This window comes from Pan paniscus, chromosome 1 (genome assembly GCF_029289425.2).
Source record: "Pan paniscus chromosome 1, NHGRI_mPanPan1-v2.0_pri, whole genome shotgun sequence".
NCBI lineage: Eukaryota > Metazoa > Chordata > Mammalia > Primates > Hominidae > Pan > Pan paniscus.
Genome location: NC_073249.2, coordinates 186172169 through 186191028, shown reverse-complemented (window position 1 = coordinate 186191028; position 18860 = coordinate 186172169). Strand labels below are relative to the sequence as shown.

Genomic DNA, 18860 nt, shown 5'->3' with positions numbered 1-18860 from the left:
ATGGCCTCAGGCAAGATCAGCAGCCACCACCATGATTGTTAATACTTAGTGAGTAGCTGTTTATGTGGCAGGCCCTATGTAAGGCTCCCTACATGCAATCCTCTGTTTAATAGTCACATCTACCCACAGCTAATGAGTGCTGAGCTAGAATCTGAACCTAGGACTGAGCCCAGAGACTGATACACCACTGTGCTTTATCCCCACATGACCTCAGGTTCTTCATCTATGAAACGAGCATGAAGATCCCTCCCTCCCAGGACTGTTGAGAAGGGCTAACAATACCAAGTGTGCAGAAGGCCTTTGTTGCTCTCAAGTAATTGGGATGACAGTCACCTGGCCTGGGCTCACCCCAAGCAAGTGACTTCATCTGTAAGAGACTCGGTTTCCGTAAAGTGAAGAGAATCACACCTACTCCACAGGATCATCTGCAGGATGAAATGAGGTCGTGTTTGGAAAGCACCTAACACAAGGCTTGGCACTGAACTGATGTGCAATGAACATTAGCACTAGGGGAAGGAGGAGGCAGTGGTCACATGTGTCCTGGTTCTACCTACCAGCTGTGCAACCTGGGGAGCAATTTGATTACCCCCAAAACCTTGGTTTCCTTATGAATCAACTGGGGACAGTAATACCTCACAGGGTTGTGAAAGTAAATGAGTAACGCAAATTAATGCACCTACCACAGCACCTGGCACAGGATGAATCATAAATGAAAAACTTTAAATTACAACTTCCAGTCTGTGAGTCCACCCTGCCCTACTCGCCCTGTGACACCCACCTGCAGCACCTTGCCCTGGGGTCCCTCGTCAAAGAGCAGAGCCTGCTGGTACAGGGGATCACAGGTCTTCTTGGTCATCTTTGTCTTCTTCTTGGCCAAGCAGGCCCCATTCTCCAGCAGGTAAACCTTGATATAGGTGGCTAAGGGAGGAGAGAATGTATGACAGGGAGGGGTCCAGGACAGACAGCTTTGGCCTGCCCATCCCCTAACTGCCAGGTGATCTTGGAGGTGAGCAGGATGTATGGAATGAGCCAGCCAGTGGACAGCAGGCAGAAGAGGTGACTCAAGTACTGATTCCTCCATCCTCCCTTACTCCCCGCCCTAGTCACTGGCCTTCCAGGCAAGCTGTGACTCCACTGTAGAGAATCCCGATTTAGGCCAGTGGGAGCTGAGGACCTGCTAGACCCAGAGCTCGGCTCTATGCCCCTCCCTGTCAGGACCCCATTTCCAAAATCCCTCACCTGGGAGGGATTTGGAGCCTGGTTTGGGGGTCAGGCCCCGAGCTTCAATCACTTCCACCTCCAGCTGGCCACTCCGGTCCATGATGGCAATGTGCACATCTCCTGAAAGGAAGAAGAGGGTGAGTCCAGGCAGGGCCAGACCAAGGGGCAGGCCAGCCAGCTGCTGTACTGAATGCCAGCCTGTGGAGGAGGCTACATCATCACTAGAAAGGGAACAAGATGGCACCAACCACATGGGCCAAAACTGCTCTCGGAAGACCACTTTAAAGCAGCTGAGGGACCCTTTGATAGGTCCCTTGGGGTGGGTTGGGGTAGGGGCATGATCTTCAGGGGCATGACTGGGTAACAACAGATGGCTGCCAAACCCCCATTTGTGTCTGGCTAACTGAGAGGCTTCTGTTTTACTGAGCAGAATAGCAAACTTGAGGACAGAGCTTCCTGTGTCAGGAAGACAGGGGAGGCTGCGGGCTCAGTGGCTGTTCTTCACCTCCCCATACATCTGTGTCAAAAGAACATCCGTTTGAGGCCGGGCGCAGTGGCTCACACCTGTAATCCCAACACTTTGGGAGGCAGAGGCGGGCAGATCATGAGGTCAGGAGATCAAGACCATTCTGGCTAACATGGTGAAACCCCATCTCTACTAAAAATACAAAAAATTAGCCAGGCATGGTGGTGTGCACCTGTAGTTCCAGCTACTTGGGAGGCTGAGGAGAATCACTTGAACCCAGGAAGTGGAGGTTGTAGTGGGCCAAGATTGCACCACAGCACTCCGGCCTGGGTGACGAGGAAGACTCCGTCTCAAAAAAAAAAAAAAAAAAAAAAAGAAAGAAAGAAGAAAAGAAAGAACATCTGTTTGAAAAGGCTCTGAGCTAAAAACCTGCCCAGGACACGAGGCACTACCAGACAACAAGGGCCTACTACTGCATTACCAGTGGAGGGAGGGAAGGCCAGCAGACTTTCTGGGTGTGGACGGCTGAGAAATCTTCACTGTACTCCCATAGAATGGATTATCCAGCCGGGGCAAGGTCTGTGTGTGGAGTTATGTCAGTTACCTGATTTCTAGGAACTCTTAGTTTTGTTCAACATTGGTTGGCAGAATTTGGAATTATGTAGTAGTCAGTCACTCAGAACAAAGTGGAGTCTTTTACAGGGGTGCAGAATCATAAGCCTGGTCCACAAGAATCAAATGGGCCAGACTTTGAATTCAGTCACCCATTTTTAGATTATCTGAGCCATCATGAAATTGTTTGTATTTGTGTACTACGGAAGATGGGGATTTACTAATTTCAAGAGACCTCCTGGAATTCATCCACCTCCATCCAGCTATTCCTGACCTCCTTGTGGGGAAGGGAGAAGGGAAGGTCTTGGGAATTAATCTCCAGTAACATCACTACCGAGGTGAGCAAGGCAAACCTGTCCTTCCCTGGTCTGACACCAGGGGGTACCACACACGAATGGTCCCGGCTGCCATGGCGCATTAGCCTTGTGGAAGTGGCTGGCTCCTCTCACTGCTGCCCAGCCTGTGGCTGGGTCTAGGGCTGGGAAAAGCAGGCTCCCCAGACCCTTAAGAGACTGAAAACAAGGGTCCAGCCCTAGAATTGGATTTGGCTAATTCCCAGCCTTTGCTTTCAGCTGATCCTCGCCCTCTGAGGGTCCCCATGATCTCCTGTTCCAGCAGGCAGGAGCTCCTGGGCAGGAGCTTTTGAGGGCATTGCAGTGGAAGGAGTCCTGGCCTGGAGTGGAACCCCAGCTCCACTGCATGACTCACAGCAGGACACTGCACTTGGCTTCCTCATTTGCTGGGAGGGTCAAAGGTTGAGCACTGTCCTGATGGGGGCTGAGTGGGGACGTGTGGGTCAGGTGCTGCTCAGGTCAGACTGATGGGAAAGGAGTGGAGGCGAGGAGGCACCTCTGGAGGAGCTATCCTGGGGAGGAGCTGCTGGAAGCCAACACAGCCAACACCTAAGAGAGGGAGGGGGCAGGGAGGTTCTGTCTGAGAGCTCATGAAATGGGCCAGACTGAAGCTAACAGGACCAAGCGTAGGCTTCAGGTAGTACCGTCATCCCTCAGTATCCATGGGGGATTGGTTCCAGAACCCTACCTCGCCCCCACCCAGGGATACCAAAATCCTTGGATGCTCCAGTCTCTAATATAAAATGGCAGCCAGGAGGCCAAGGCAGGCGGATTGCCTGAGTTCAGGAGTTCAAGACCAGCCTGGGCAACATGGTGAAACCCCGTCTCTACTAAAATACAAAGAAAAAAAATTAGCCAGGTGTGGTGGTGTGCGCCTGTAGTCCCAGCTACTCGGGAGGCTGAGGCATGAGAATTGCTTGGACCTGGGAGGCGGAGGTTGCAGTGAGCTGAGATTGTGCCATTGCACTCCAGCCTGGTGACAGAGCGAGGCTCTGTCTCTAAATAAATAAATAAATAAATGGCAGCCAGGTACAGTGGCTTATGCCTGTAATCCCGGTACTTTGGGAGGCTGAGGTGGATGAGGTCAGGAGTCCCAGACTAGCCTGGACAATACAGTGAAACCCTGTCTCTACTACAAATACAAAAAATTAGCCAGACATGGTGGCACATGCCTGTAATCTCAGCTACTCAGGAGGCTGAGGCAGGAGAATCACTTGAACCTGGGAGGTAAAGGTAGGTTATGGTGAGCCAAGATCGCGTCAGTGCACTCCAGCCTGGGCAACAGAGTGAGACTCCATCTCGAAGATAAAATAAAATAAAATAATAAAAATAGCATAGCATTTGCATATAATCTATGCACATCCTCCCATATGCTTTATTTTATTCAGTTTTTGAGACAGGGTCTCACTATATTGCCTAGGCTGGCCTCAAACTCCTGGGCTCAAGCAATCCTCCAGCCTCAGCCTCCTGAGTAGCTGGGACTACAGGCACAGGCCACTGCAACCAGCTTCTTCCATATACTTTCAATCATCTCTAGATTATACTGGTGTGCCGCATAATGACATTTCAGTCAACAATGCATCATATACATGACAGTGGGCCCGTAAGATTATAATGGAGAATATATAGAAACCTGATATATGGTACTTGATATTGGCATTGCAGATCAAATAGGGGACATGATTGATATTCAGTAATGGTGCTAGGATATATGGTTTTCCATATGAAAAAATACATATAAATTTAAATAAATATATATATATATATGCCATCTAGGTTTGTGTAAGTACACTCTATGATGTTCACACACTGAAAATGACTGTACTTATAATACCTAACACAATGCCTACATATCACTTCCTTTGCATGGATTCAGGGTAGTACTCGGCACACAGCAAATCAAATTTTGCTTTTTGCAACTTTGTGGAATTTTTTTTCCCTGAATATTTTCTATCCAAGGTTGGTTGAATCCACAAACACAGAACCCATGGATACAGAGGGCCAACTATACTTCCTAGCTGCAAGGAAAAGCGATAAGAAAATTACTAAAGGGCCTCTAGGTGCCAGGCGCTGTTGGGTGTAACAAGTCAAATAAGCCACAGTTCCTACGCATTAAATTGAAATACCTCATGCAAAGCATCTAATAGGAGCTCAGTAAAGTATTGTTAGAGCATAGAACTCAAGTGGGTATTATTATTCCCATTTTAAATATGAGGAGACTGAGGTTCAAAGAAGGGAAGTGACTTGCTTAAGATCACAGAATTGGTGATAGAATAAACTCTACGATGGCCAATGCACGGCCCCCACTGAGCTCACCCTTCCTGTCGCATGGTCACCATTACCCCACTCAACCTGCCCTTAATAAGACTCACCCATGGGTGGTGTTGCCAGTGTCTGTCGCCCCACAATCTGAGCTGGTCCCAGCCCATCCAGGAAATCGCTGAACTGGCTTTCAGCCCCTAGCCGGGTAGTGGGGAAGATGAACCTGCAGGAGGAGGCAGAGGGACGCGTGAGGGGGTCAGGGCAACCTGAGGATGAAAGTATAGCTGGCAGGCTGCCATGCTCTGCCCCTGGGGCCCTGGGCACGTCCCTCTGTGCCTCAGTTTCTCCTCTAGACAGTATGATTGCACTACTCTGGGAAAGGACAAACAGAACTGTTCATTTCTGCATACTGAAGAAAAATACTTTGATGTCACTTGAGAAAATAAACTAATAATAATACATAATGATGCTATTTAATCCTTAATGTCCAGGGACTTCTGAAGTGACCCTTACAAGGCAGGGCTTGCTGGACACCTGTGTCCTCACCAGGGCATATCAGTGCTAAGAACCAGAGACATAGGTCAGAAATTTCAATGCCTGGAACAAGTTACAAGAACTCAGGTTTGAGTTGACTGCAAGTTTGAAATCCAAGTCAAACATGAGGTGGTGCCCAGAACAGCAGCTAAGACCAAAATAACACAATTACAGGGTTGAGGTGAATGGCAAGTGATGGTGGTTGGTGGTTGTTCCATGACTGTGTGGGGGTCTAGAAACAGTAACAAGAAAAGCTGACAGTGATTGACAACTGGCCAGGTGCCAATGGTACATTAAAAATTCCACATGGGTTATATCTTTTAATCCTTACAACCACTCTGTGTGGTAGGAGCTATTATCCAGTCTTACAGATGAGAAAACAGAGGCTCCAAAAGGTAAAATTGCCTTGCCTGCAAAACAAAATTCATAGGGTTTTATATGTTGAGGATTAGGGCAGATGAAAAGTTCCAGACAAACAGAAAGCACTAAATGATAGTTCCGGTTGCTGCTGTTGTTATCATCAAGGGAAAAGTGCTACTTCTCTTTTGTGCTCCAGTCTAGATGTTCTGGGTGTGGCCAGCTAAGAAAGGACAGATGAGGGAGGGTTGGCCCTGCCAACCCTCAGGGGCTATGATAGAATAAAGTTCTAAGATCTCCTAGAAAGGCCCAGGCTCCTGGCTGCAGAGATAAAAGGCTGTCCAAGGAAGAATCTCCTACTAGATAGTTTGGCCTTGAGTCCCCCTTGGCTAGCGGCCAGCAGGGAGGAAAAAGTAGGCTGTGTATGCTTGTCAGAGAGAGCCTGTGTCTCTCCCCGACTAGGCCCAGCCTCCACCCCACAGGGAGGGGCTTCAAGGCCCCACTTTTATTGGCCATGGTCAACAACAGCCTAATATCACATTCTTAGGACAATGATATCTGAGAAGGTTAAATAAAGAAACTTAGACTCTCAAGGTCACAGAATTTTAGGAGCTGGATATAGTGTGGAGATTGTGAACAAAGGTCATGGAATCAAATGGCCTTAATTCCAATTCTGACTCCATCACCACTTAATAGCTGTGACCTTGGGTGAGGTGCCCCACCCTCTTCCTCTCCCTGTTTCTCCACTTGTAAAATGGAGATAATGGTAATACCCACAACCCTCAGGGTTGCTGTAAGTGTTAAATGATCCCTGTTAGGCTGGGTGCAGTGGCTGTAATCCCAGCACTTTGGGAGGCTGAGGTGGGCGAATCACCTGAGGTTGGGAGTTCGAGACCAGCCTGACCAACATGGAGAAACCCCATCTCTACTAAAAATCCAAAATTAGCCGGGCGTGGTGGTGCACGCCTGTAATCACAACTAGTCAGGAGGCTGAGGCAGGAGAATTGCTTGAACCTGGGAGGTGGAGGTTGTGGTCAGCTGAGATTGCACCACTGCACTCCAGTGTGGGCAACAAGGGCAAAACTCCATCACAAAAAAACAAAACAAAGAAAACAACAATCACTGTTCCTGGTCTGATCACAGCCAGCAGATTCCAGTGTAAGAATCACCTATCTGAGATGCCCAGGCATGCTCTGCACCTGGGAAGATGTAATAAATGCTTGAGAGTACTCGCATTCATGGAAGTAGGTGCAGCAGTGAGACACACAATCACTGAATCTCAAACGAGGGAGCCACAGAATCCTAAGCCTGGAAGTCACTAGGCCTTGAAGCAGAAGCAGAAAATCTTAGTCATACAACTATAATTTCATAGACTTAGAAGAGATCTGTGGGAATATCTAACCCAGTGACTTTCAGATTTTTTAATGCAACCTACATGTAAGAAAGGAGATTTAACATCATGACCCAGGACAGACCTCTGTGCATCTATACATAAAAAATGGAAACAAAAGTTCACGAGGCAATTTATTCTTACTTCATAAGATATGTCTATTTCTTTTTCTAATGCTGGTTTTGACCCACTAAACCTATTTTATTTCCTGTCTATGAGTCACCATCCATGGTTTGAAAAACACTGATCTAGTCCAATCTCCTTCCCTCAGCTCTAAGCAAGCCTCCTTGAGAAAATTCCACTCATCTGGGCCACAACAATGGTTTTAGACTTAAAAGGATTTTAGGGCCACATTTTCCTTTCCACCCTTTCCTCTGGAGCAGGGCAGTGTGTGCATGGTGGGAGGTGGGAGGTAAGGGTCCCTTCCTGAAACATACAGAAGGAACTGATAGCTCCTGGGTATCTGGATATTCCAATGGGAGCAATGGAAGACCTGAGGTCCAGGCACAGAGTGTTGAGGGGAGGGGTATGAAGGAAGGCAGAGACACAGAGGACCCAGATATTTTAGCTGGAAACAAAACAGGGAGGCGTTCCCACCCTGCCCAGTGGCTCTGTGACTGGAGGACCGAGGAGGAGGGAGGGGACCACAGCGCGGGGCTGCACGCACGTGCCGTCGGAGCTGTTGCTGTTGGTGCTCCCATCGGTGGACTCCCGGCTGCCCTGGCGTGTGACCCGGCTCCGCATCTCCACCGCGATGCCTGTCTCCGTGCTCCGGCGGATGTTGCTGCGCAGCTTCTTGGTGGCCCCTTCTGTGACCCCCCCCAACCCCAAGCACAGAGAGGGAACAAGGTCAGATTATGAATGGGGCTTCTCTAAGAGTCCTGCCAAAGTCACTCTCTTGGCATGGGGGGTTGATGGGGAGGATGAGCAGGGCTCTGACTGGAGGCAGGGGCATGGCTGAGCTGACCTCAGAGCTGGTCTGCAGTCTGACACCTGGCCCTGCTCCGGGCAATGACACTGACAGAGCAGACTAGAAAGATGGCTGCAGGCAGAGTCATGATGGTGCCACCAGGCAGAGCCGCAGATCTGCAGCTGGGGCCCTCGCCTCACCCTCATCAGGCTGCCCTGACGCCCACCTTCCCACTCGATTTCAGCCCTTGCCCCAAAGGTTAAGTGTGCCTCTTCCCACTCTCTTCTGGAAAGTTCATCTTCTCTGGGATTCTCAGACTGACTTTCCCTCTTTCAGGCACCCTCAGACCCTATCACACCCAGACCTCACAACTCACCTCTGATACCTCTGGAGGCTCTATAGGAAAGCCCCCATGGGAAGCCTGGCCACTCTCAAACAAACCCACCTTCTCTAGGTGGGGCTGAACATGGAGAGGACGTGTGTGTAGAGCTGGAGAGGCCATTAGGAAAACAAGACAGAGAGGGACTGCTGGGTTGACCCAAATTGTCTTTGGCTTTGAGAAAAGGTCTGCAGAAGAACCCCCGAAGCTGGCCTGTGAGGACTTACCCGTGTCTCCGTGCCTCCTGTTCAGAGGCCCTCGACCCCCATATCCTGGCCTCCCCCTCAGCCTTGCAGGGAACATGGGACACTTTCCCTCTCCCAGCAGCACACCATCCTGCCTGGGTTTCCATGGCAACCTCCTCGGCATTGCAGTGTGGTCCCTCTAGACACCCTCTCCTCCTGGTGGGGGGCGGATGGGGGAGACGGCCTGAGGGTTTGCAGGGACTTCCCCCGCTGAAGCTTGGCAGCTGGAGGAACTTGATGGGGAGGGAACTGGCCCTCAGATGGGAACTGCACCAAAGGAACCATTTGCTGTCACTGGTTAGAGGCCAAGCGAATTAACAGTAGAGTTGCCTACAGGGAGGGGGAGAGGCCAGGGCAGGACAGACAGCACAGCCCCTGAAAACAGTGGGGAGCAGGGAGCTGGTTACCTTGGCAATTCTCTCCCACCACACCCAATGGTGGGCTGGGGAGGGGATGTTCAAGACCCCAGCCTGGGAAAAGGAAGACTTTATTCCTCCTGCTTCATCTGCTTATCTTTCAGAAAGTCCCCACTGGAGGAGGGCAGGCAGAGAGGTCTAGGATCACTAGTGGATGGAAGGGTGGGTGGCGGGACAGGCTGAGAACAGGGTGCAGGGTGAGGAGGAATGCCTTCTCTGAAATCATCCCAGCTTCTGGGATACTGGAATAGCATATTCAGGAATCCATGACACCATCAACATGTCAGTCTGTCTCTCTCATACACACACACATACACACACACACAGAGTCACATTAGCTCATACATATTTTTTTCACAAAGAGAGGCATAGGCAGACATGCACGAGCAGCAGCAATCACATATATGAATACAGTAATCTCATACACAAGGCTACATGCAGGTTTATATCACAGTCACACAGTCACAAATGGTCCTACCAGGTCTTGGTCACATGTACACATGATGTACTCTGCCACCTTCAGTCAAGTCACAGACACATGATCTTCACATGTAACACTTGGAGTTGAACCCTCCCATTCAATCATATATGTTGATGAAAACTCACAAATGGTGTCTGACTCACCTCACACACAGAGGCCTGGGTAAAAATGCTGGTGTGTGGGGCCTCTCCCTGTCTGTGGCTCCTAACTCTACATCCTCTCTAACACAATTAGAAAACAGATGGGTCTGTGGGGGCTCCCTCGCCTTCATATCTCTACCCCACAACACACAGCCTGAGTTGGGGTCACCTCCTCATGACCCCAACCCTCCTCTTTCAGAGTTTAGGGAAACTTTGACCCATTTGGGAGCAAATTTGCCTTTTTGATAAGACTTGTCCAACCCAATGTGAGACCCTGAGTCGGGGAGTCACAGAATCCTGAAATCTTAGAGATACTTTGGCTACCCCTCCCCCAAATTTCACAGATGGGAAGCCTGAGGTTCAGGTGCCGAGAGAGCTGGGACTAGATCAGGCCCACAGACTCCCAGTCTGCTGTCATGCTCTTTTCACTCCCCTCCCAATCCCCCATCTAGCTGAGAGGTGATTCAGCAGAGATTAAGTTCCATGACCTCAGAGGGAGGAGAAAGCTCTTGCAGTCTCAGAGACGATCCCTCCACTGGCTTCATACATGTCCATACGATCCCTCCACTGGCTTCATACATGTATAGTCTCAACCCCTGCTGATTTAAGGAATAACTTTATATAATCTCTCTCTCTAGAGAAACAGGCCAAGTTGCTTGCAATAATTCTATGGGCTCCAGAGACCAAAAGACTCCAGGAACCATCCCATCTGTCCCATCACAAACAAAGGAGGGGCACTCACAGCCTGTACCACCACTCCCTATGGCATCTTCTGGAATGGTCCTGAGCCCTCTCTCTACCCTGACCCAGATCCCAGAGTCCAGAAGGGGAAAGCCACTGTCCCTGGTACTGAAAATACTAGCTCCGTTTGGGCAGGGGCTGGGACAGCCCAGGATGGTCCTGTGTAGACTCAGCCAATTGCCAGACCAGAACCCACCTGTGTCCTGGACCCAAAGCTCTGACCCCACCCTCCTCACTGCTCCCACGACTTAGTGAATGTCAGATCCAGAAGGAAACTGGGAGAGAGCATTTTAGCTCCATTTTACAGAAGAGGAAACGGAGGCCCAGTGGAAAAGTAAATTTCCCGAGGTCCCATGGTGACTTAGAGCCAGGACTAGCCCTCTAAAGTGAGTTTTTGTAAGTCCACTCTAGGGCAACAAGAGGAATAAACTGGAAGAAGGCAGGCAGGAGGCAGGAGAACTAGAGAGGAGGGTGGTGCAATTGTCCAGGCTAGATATTATGGGTCCTGTACTAGGGCAGGGGCTTTGAAACAAAGAAGGATGGGCAGAGGTCTAGCCATTGCACAGTACAGACACACCAGGAGGAAGGAGGCCCTGGGAAGGGCAGACCTGAGCCCAGAAGACAGAGTCCAGGAGAGGAATTCCTCCCCACTTCACACAGCCCAGCCCTGCAGGGAATGGAGCCATCTCATCTGTCAGGAGTGGGGGCACCCTTCTAGGTCTTTCCCAGAACAGTTTCCAGAGCCAATGCCCATGAGTCTGCCTCATATATTCCTCTGGCACCAGATGCTCCCACCCATGAGGTGGGTCCGAGCTGGGATACTGGCATCCTCAAGGCATGGGGGCAAAAAATGGAGAAGGAATTCCAGATGGAGAGGAACGTGCTACAGGGAAGGAGCAGAGGTGTGGAGGCTGAGAACTCACTTCTCTTTTGGCTTTATGGTACAATGGCAGGTAATAATAACAGCATCAACACTTCACTGAGTGCCTATACTATGTGCCAGGCATGAAGCTGGGTGCCTTTGCATACCCTATCTCACTTAATTCCCTGGATAACTCTGCAAGGCATGTATCATTGCCCTCATTCTACAAACAAGGCAGCAGGCTCAGAGAGGTGAAGTAACTTGCCTTAGTCACCCGGCTAGTAAATGACAGGGGATGGATCTGAACTTGAGGTCGTTCTCCAGGAACATGCTTTCTCCCCAGGCTCTGGATGCCTCATCAATAAAATAAGTACAGCGTACTAGATGATCTCAAGGGACTCTCCTCACTCTGACATTCAGCAATTAGCTGATTCACAGAGACCTTCAGTTAGAAGGGCATCTGGGCAGTTCCCCTAGCTCCAGTCCTTTAGCCATGCCCTTGCATACCAAGGAGACAAGGGATTCAGAAGCCCCATCATCATTCATCTCTTCTCAAGATGAAAGGTCTTCCTGGTATCTGCTCCAATCCCTACCTGCAGCCTGTAAAGTCAAGAACCACTAGAAGGTTCTCCCAGTGACTCAGGTCCCTATCCTGGCCTTGGAAGACTGTCCCTCCAAATCACTTTGGGCATGAAGAAGCCTTTGGGTCTGAAGCTGAATCAGCTGGATTTCTGGGCTTGGTCCCCTGGAGCCAGACTCCCGGGGTCCAACACCTCCACGACCTTCTAATCTTAATCTCACTCCTTAGTCCTATCTCAGCCCCCTCCTTGTCCCAGCCCAACTTCTAGATCCCTAAGTCCCCATCTCCCTGACTCTCTAGTACCAGGCCTAAACTGCATATTCACAGAGGCCATGCCCACTCTAGGGCTCTGATAACCTCAAGCCCCTTCCCCACCTATAATAGCTTTCCCCAGCGAGAAACCACATCACAGCTTGATTGCTGGAAAAGACCAGCCCACGTGCTACTGTCGAGGGCTTTGTATAAATCTATTTTAAGGCCTGGAAAAGTCCCCCACCCCCAGCCCCAACTGGGAGCCTTGATGAGCATTCTCCCTGGATCCTCCGGAGCCCCCGCCCCCTCACCATCCCATCCAGCTGCCTATTTGAAGGTTTCTGGGGAAGTTGTTACTCTGAACAAAATAAGCCGGAAGAGATTTTAAAACAAAACCAGCTGGTGTCTGGGCTGATACCACAAAGTGAGGAGGTCTTGGTGGGGAGGGCTGGCTCCTCTGTGATGTGGGGTCTATGTATGTCACAAGGTGGTCACCCACCAGGCTGAACATAACTGAAATTCTGCAGCTAGGTGTCTGAAAAAGGATACTGTATTGATGAGGATGGAGCTGTTAAGGTGTGTGTGAATGTGGCTTTGTGATGTACACCTGCACACATGTGACATGTTTCTGTGATCTGGGTCTGTGCATGTGTAATCAGAGGGCCGTGTCTGTGTGGTTTGCATGACTGGTTTTATCTGTGACCATGCGCAGTGTGAATTACTCTATTATGCTTCCCTGGAAATACGGGCAGCTTACCAGAGCCACTGAGCGTTCTATTTATATAACTGCACAAGTCACACATCTTTGTGTGTGTCTCCCTTGTGCTTTGTAACATATACATGGGACTACAGAACTGCATTTGTGTGGCTATTTGTATTTAGGAGACTAGGAGATTATAGGCGAGACTGAATCTTTTTTGTTTTTTAAACCAGGGGGTCTCACTATGTTGCCTAGGCTGGTCTCAAACTCCTGGGCTCAAGTGACCCTCCCGCTTCTCCCTCCCAAAGTGCTGGGATTATAGGTGTGAGCCCTGCACCTAGCACTTGAGACTAAATCTTATGGATGTGTATGTCTGTAAAACTGTGGTGTCACTTACACAGTGCCAGGATCATAAGGCTGTTTAATAAGTAATTACTGGTTAATGTCTGTGTGTGGAGACAGTGGAGTGTAAAGGTTAAGAGCATCAGCTAGGAAGCCCAACTGCTAGAGTTTGAATCCAGGCTCCACCACCTATTAGTTGTGCAGTTTGAAGCATCTGACCTCCCTTTTCTGTTCTTTGGTACCTGCCTCATAGAGCTCCATGGAGATTTAATCAGTCCATACACCTACTGGACCTAGAACAGCACCTGGTGTATGGGAAGGGCCACAGTATAAGTGTTTGTGGGCATGGAAGTGCAGACCCATCAGGGCAGTCCCTGGGTAGTCTGTCTTTGCGAAGTGTCCCCCACCCCTACCCCGCGATGTCCCATGCCCCCTCACCAGGCTGCGGAAGCTGGAGTGTGCTCTTGCTCCACTGAGTCAGGCCCACGATGGCCACCATCTTGGCACCCAGGCTGCTCCGCCGCTTCTTGGCGGTGGTGGTCCCAGCCCCGCCCCCGGCTTGCTGGGATCCGCAGATTTCACCGCTAATGCTGGAGCTCCGCACCACATTCCTGGAGGCCCCAGATGAGGCAGGACCTGGCTCCCCGTTAAACATGGTCCCCGGGGTGGCAGGGCCTCAGGCAGCTCTGAAGATGGGCAGGAAACAAAAGGATCCCACATCAGACCTGGATGAATCTACTGCAGTCCCACCACTTCCTAGCTGCGTGACCTTGGGCTAGTCACTTGACCTCTCTGAGGCTATAAGGTTAAATGCACAAACAAATGTCAAGAGCATGCACAGGTTCTGGCTCAATAAAAGAGACTATTCCTATTAGCACATGGCTATGAAAAACCTTGCAGGTGACCGGTTTGATGGAGAGGACCGAGGCTGTGGGGTCACATGGCCCGGGCTTGAATTCCAAAGGCCTCTACACACTAGCTGCGTGGACTTGTGACCAAACAAACATCCTGAGGTTTCAGTGAACACCTCAGCAAGATGTGAAATAAAAGCACTTAGCTCATAGGATTGTTCTAAGGATTACATTAAATAATGCACGGGAAGTGCCTGTCAGGCTTAGGGGAAATATTCAGTAAGTATTGGTGGTTATTATTTTCATAGCAAATAATAACAGGGAGAACAGAACTGGCTCCAGCCTGTGCAGACTCTGGTGGGGTCCTTCTATGTGAAGGGGATACTGCAGAAAAGTCCAAAGCAGCAAGAAAATCACCCTTTATCATACTCTTGAGAGGCATTTTAGCCTATTCCCTTCCAGCCACCCTTCCATGCAGTTTTTAAAATAACTGAACTCATGCTGCAAATATCATTTTATATCCTACAATTTTTTCATTTAACATTATATCATGGCCAGGCACAGTGGCTCACGCCTGTAATCCCAGCACTTTGGGAGGCCGAGGCGGGCGGATCACCTGAGGTCAGGAGTTCGAGACCAGCCTGACCAACATGGTGAAACCCCATCTCTACTAAAAATACAAAAATTAGCTGGGCGTGGTGGTGGGCACCTGTAATCCCAACTACTCAGGAGGCTGAGGCAGGAGAATCGGTTAAACTGGGGAGGCGGAGGTAGCAGTGAGCCGAGATCGCACCATTGCACTCCAGCCTGGGTGACAGACCGAGACTCTGTCTCAAAAAAAAAAAAAAAAAATTATATCATAAGCATTTCCCAATGTCATTAACACTATGTATGCTACCGTGATATTCCATTGTATAGAAGTAGCATAATTGATTTAAGTATTTCAGTACAGTTACCGCTTAGATGAGGCCCAAGTTTATCTCCTCTTTCTCTCTTTCCTCTCTTTTATTTGTATTTATTTATTTATTTTTTTTTTTGAGATGGAGCCTCACTCTGTCACCCAGGCAGTGGCATAATCTTGGCTCACTGCAACCTTTGCCTCCTGGATCCAAGCAATTCTCCTGCCTCAGCCTCCCAAGTAGCTGGGATTACAGGCGCCCGCCACCAAGCCTGGCTAATGTTTTGTATTTTTAGTAGAGATGGGGTTTCACCATGTTGGCAAGGCTGGTCTCGAACTCCTGACCCCAGGTAATCTGCCTGCCACAGCCTTTCAAAGTGCTGGGATTATAGACATGAGCCACTGGGCCTGGCTTCTTTCCTCCCTTTTAAATAAGCATGGCAATAAACATCTTTCTCTCTTTTTTTTTTTTTTGAGATGGAGTCTTGCTCTGTCACTCAGGCTGGAGTGCAGTGGCACGATCTCTACTCACTGCAACCTCTGCCACTTAGGTTCAAGCGAATCTGGTACCTCAGCCTCCCAAGCAGCTTGGATTACAGGCGTGCACCACCATGCTCAGCTAATTTTTTTGTATTTTTAGTAGAGACGGGGTTTCACCCTGTTGACCAGGCTGGTCTCAAACTCCTGATCTCAAGTGATCCACCCACCTCGGCCTCCCAAAGTTCTGGGATTACAGGTGTGAGCCACCAAGTCCAGCCTAAACATCTTTCTACATGGATTTTGTCTGCTTATTTCTTTAGGACTGATTCCTCGAAATGGAATGACTGGATCAGGGGGTACAAATACTGCTAGGAGCTTCCTTAGCATCCACTCCCCCTTTCTGCTTCCTCACAGAGGGCTGGTTTTGTCCAGGTACCACCCACCCCTTGTTTTAGAGGCAGATCTTGATTAATTTAAGGCAATCTGTGAATGGCATTCACCTTAGCAACTCTTACTTGTCCAAGTGGGGGGAAGATTTGGATCCCGTGCTTACAAGAAAGGTGGGGGGGCTCTCTCTCTTTCTCTCTCTGTCCTTCTCTTTCCTACACCCTAGAGAGGGCTAAGCCCTAGGACAAAGCCAGTGCTACTGTGAACAGACAGCACTCAGACAGAAAGTACCTCAGGCCATACCTAGGGCCTGCCCTGCGCTGGCTTTCCAATGATGTGAGACAATACATTTTCCATTGCTTAAGCCAGTTTGAATCAGAGTTCTCTGTTACCTCCAAAAGCATCCTACCTGATGCCAGGGTCATAAATGTCTTTTGGATTCTTAGAATCTATTGTCAAAATCCTTTTTAAAATATAGACATTTACTCTCCCTGTTAGCTGCATTCAACAAATATTTAAGCCCCTAAAATTCCCAGGCCCATGTTGAATGCCAAGGATACAGCAGTGAGCCAGGCCAACTTGGTCCTGCCCTCCCAAAGCCTCCAGTCCAAGAGGGAGACAGACAGTAAGTAACTAATTCTACAGTTAAAGATTTAATGATGGTTACACTAAGTGCTAGGGAAGAGGACAGAGGGCCCTGAGAACCACTCTGGGGGAGGGGGCTGCAGGAGTCCATGGCTCTGTTTTGAACAGAGCTGGGATCTCCAGCTGTTGGCCTCCACAGTTTGGCTGCAAAGTCCCAAGCTGAAGTCAGTATCCTCTGCTCAGGAAGAACCCAACAAGGCCAGCCTCTCCAGCATGCTCTGCACCCAGCACCCTACTGGCTCTGTCCTAGCCCACAGTGGTTTTCCTGGGGCAGCTGACCATGCCAGGGTTCAGGGCACTTCACTTGACCCTGGGCCCTTGGGCCTGGAACACTGAGAGAGTCTGCCTATTCAAAAGGACACAGAAAGGGGAGGGAGAATGGGTGAAAGAGGAAAAGCACCATTGTGGCAAATAAAGGAAGACAGTCCCCAGACAGCTGAGAATGGTCACCTGGTCAGCATGGCTCCTGCCAGCCTGGCAAAGTATAGCTGACAGAGTGGATGAGTTAACGCCTCATTTTGCCTTCTCTGTGGCTGCCTGGACCGATCTCATTCGCCCTGTGACGTGTGCAGAGTCCTGGATTGTATTTCTCTATCCCCCATCAACCCTGCAGCTAATGGAAAGTCCCCCTGGACTGGGGCCTATGATGATCTCTTCGAGTTTCCAATTCTAGTGCCAGTTTGTGTGTTTTTGGGGTATCTGCACGGTGTTTTGGTGGAAGGTGGGAGAAGGCTTATCTGATCCTGTGACTCTGCCACGGTGTAGGTCTAATTTACTCCTTACAGTATTTCTGGAAGGCATGTGGTTATCTCTGTATTGTAGATAAGAAAACTGAGTCTCAGAGAAGTAAAGGACTTGTTCATACTAGCCAGCTAAGAAGAGGCAAGGCCTGGACTTGAACCCAGGTCTCCTGTTTCCACAAAGAGACAGAATGCTTAGCATCCCCTGTCCCTTCAACAAAAAATGGAGGCCCGGCCCTTAAGCTCAGACTCTGCCCTGGGTCTCTGGGCCCTTTGAGAAAACTAAAAGGAAAGTGTCTATATGAGAAAAGCCCCTCTGGCCCAGGTGCCCCTCTGGCCCAGGTTCCCACAGCTGTCATGAGCATCTAAGTTAGGGCAGTAGAAATCCCAACCGGACCATAGCTGGAGAAGCAAAGTGCTTCCCTAGCACAGCCTCTGGGAAGCAGGAGAGTACCACCCCCAGGGGGTGAAAAGGGAAGGGGGTAAGGGACAAAATTCCTGACCCTGCCAACCCAGGGGCTCATGTTTCCTCATGAATAATAAATGGAATTGACAAGCAGTTGGTTTGGCATCAAGGTCTCTGCACCATCCAGAGCTATTTTCTCATCTTTAACCATCTAGGGATCAACCAGGGGGGCTGGAGAACTGAAAAATGCTTGGGAGAGCCCAGCCTGCAGGCCACTCCCCAAGGGGCAGGAGGAGCCAGACCCAAAGCACTGGACCCAAGGTCCTAGGACTGACCTTGTGGGTCAGAAGTCCTGGGTAGGGCAGCTTAGGAGGATTAGGAATCAGGATGTGGGATTCGAACGTGAACAGATTCCTTATGTGAACTCCTCTGGGCCTCGGCTGTCTCATCTGGGTGTAAAATGAAGGGGTCAGGTTAAGTAATCTCTAAAAGTCCTTTTGACTGGGAGAGTTGAGTCTCTGAATGCACATTGTAGCAGAGGTCTCAGAATTAGAGATCTAGTTTCTTCTCCGGCAGCAGGTCTAGCTCAGGAAAGACATGCCAAAGTTACAGATAGGGAACCTAAAAGGAGGGCCATCCACTGCATAGCAACCCCTGAGCCATCAGACCACAGGGATGGAAAAGGGAAGGTGGTGGAGACTGTGGCAGAGTGGTTAGGAGCAGGCAGGACACAGAGCACACCGTGTCACATGTTGGTGATTCCAAACGATTGCTAAATAAACTATACCCTTCCCACGCAAGTCCCTTCACCAATTCCCTGCTTCTGAGCAGACTGTCCCTTTCTCAGCCCAGGTCATGGCACCGCAGGGAAGGAAACCGTCCTATGATCCCAGTGAGTCACAGAGACCTCACTCTGAAGTTCTTCCTGCTGACTCCCAGCTATTGCCACAGCAGCACAGAAACTTTGATCTATCCTCCAGGGAGACAGCTACTGCCCCCACTCCTGCCAAAACTCCATGCCAAAAGAGACCTGTCCAGCTCCCCAGGAATAAGCTTTGTGTTTTCTTTTTAGCCCTTGGATGTTTGGCCTCTACCCTGGGGTCTCAGTACCCTAAAAGGGCCCTCCAAACTCTCTCCTGAATCCTGACAACAGCAGGTCTCAGGGCCCTACCAGGCTACCCTGGGCCCCTCAGTCCCTTTAACCGTGGGT

The 18860-nt window shown here is 49.8% G+C and overlaps 1 protein-coding gene across 5 annotated transcripts in view; it reads right to left on the bottom strand.

Annotated features, from left to right (window-relative positions):
* The window catches only part of RIMS3 (regulating synaptic membrane exocytosis 3), a 71559-nt gene that overhangs the window by 33834 nt on the left and 18865 nt on the right, over window positions 1–18860 (bottom strand). For all 5 annotated transcript variants that reach the window (XM_034962367.2, XM_034962368.2, XM_003815429.5 and 2 more), the window contains exons 3-7: window positions 13682–13929; window positions 7863–8004; window positions 5025–5137; window positions 1240–1341; window positions 779–918 (exon numbers count right to left, since the gene is read on the bottom strand). In XM_034962367.2, coding sequence (XP_034818258.1) covers window positions 779–918; window positions 1240–1341; window positions 5025–5137; window positions 7863–8004; window positions 13682–13898 — 714 coding nt within the window. In that variant the 5' untranslated portion in view covers window positions 13899–13929. The remainder of the gene's footprint in view (window positions 1–778; window positions 919–1239; window positions 1342–5024; window positions 5138–7862; window positions 8005–13681; window positions 13930–18860) is intronic.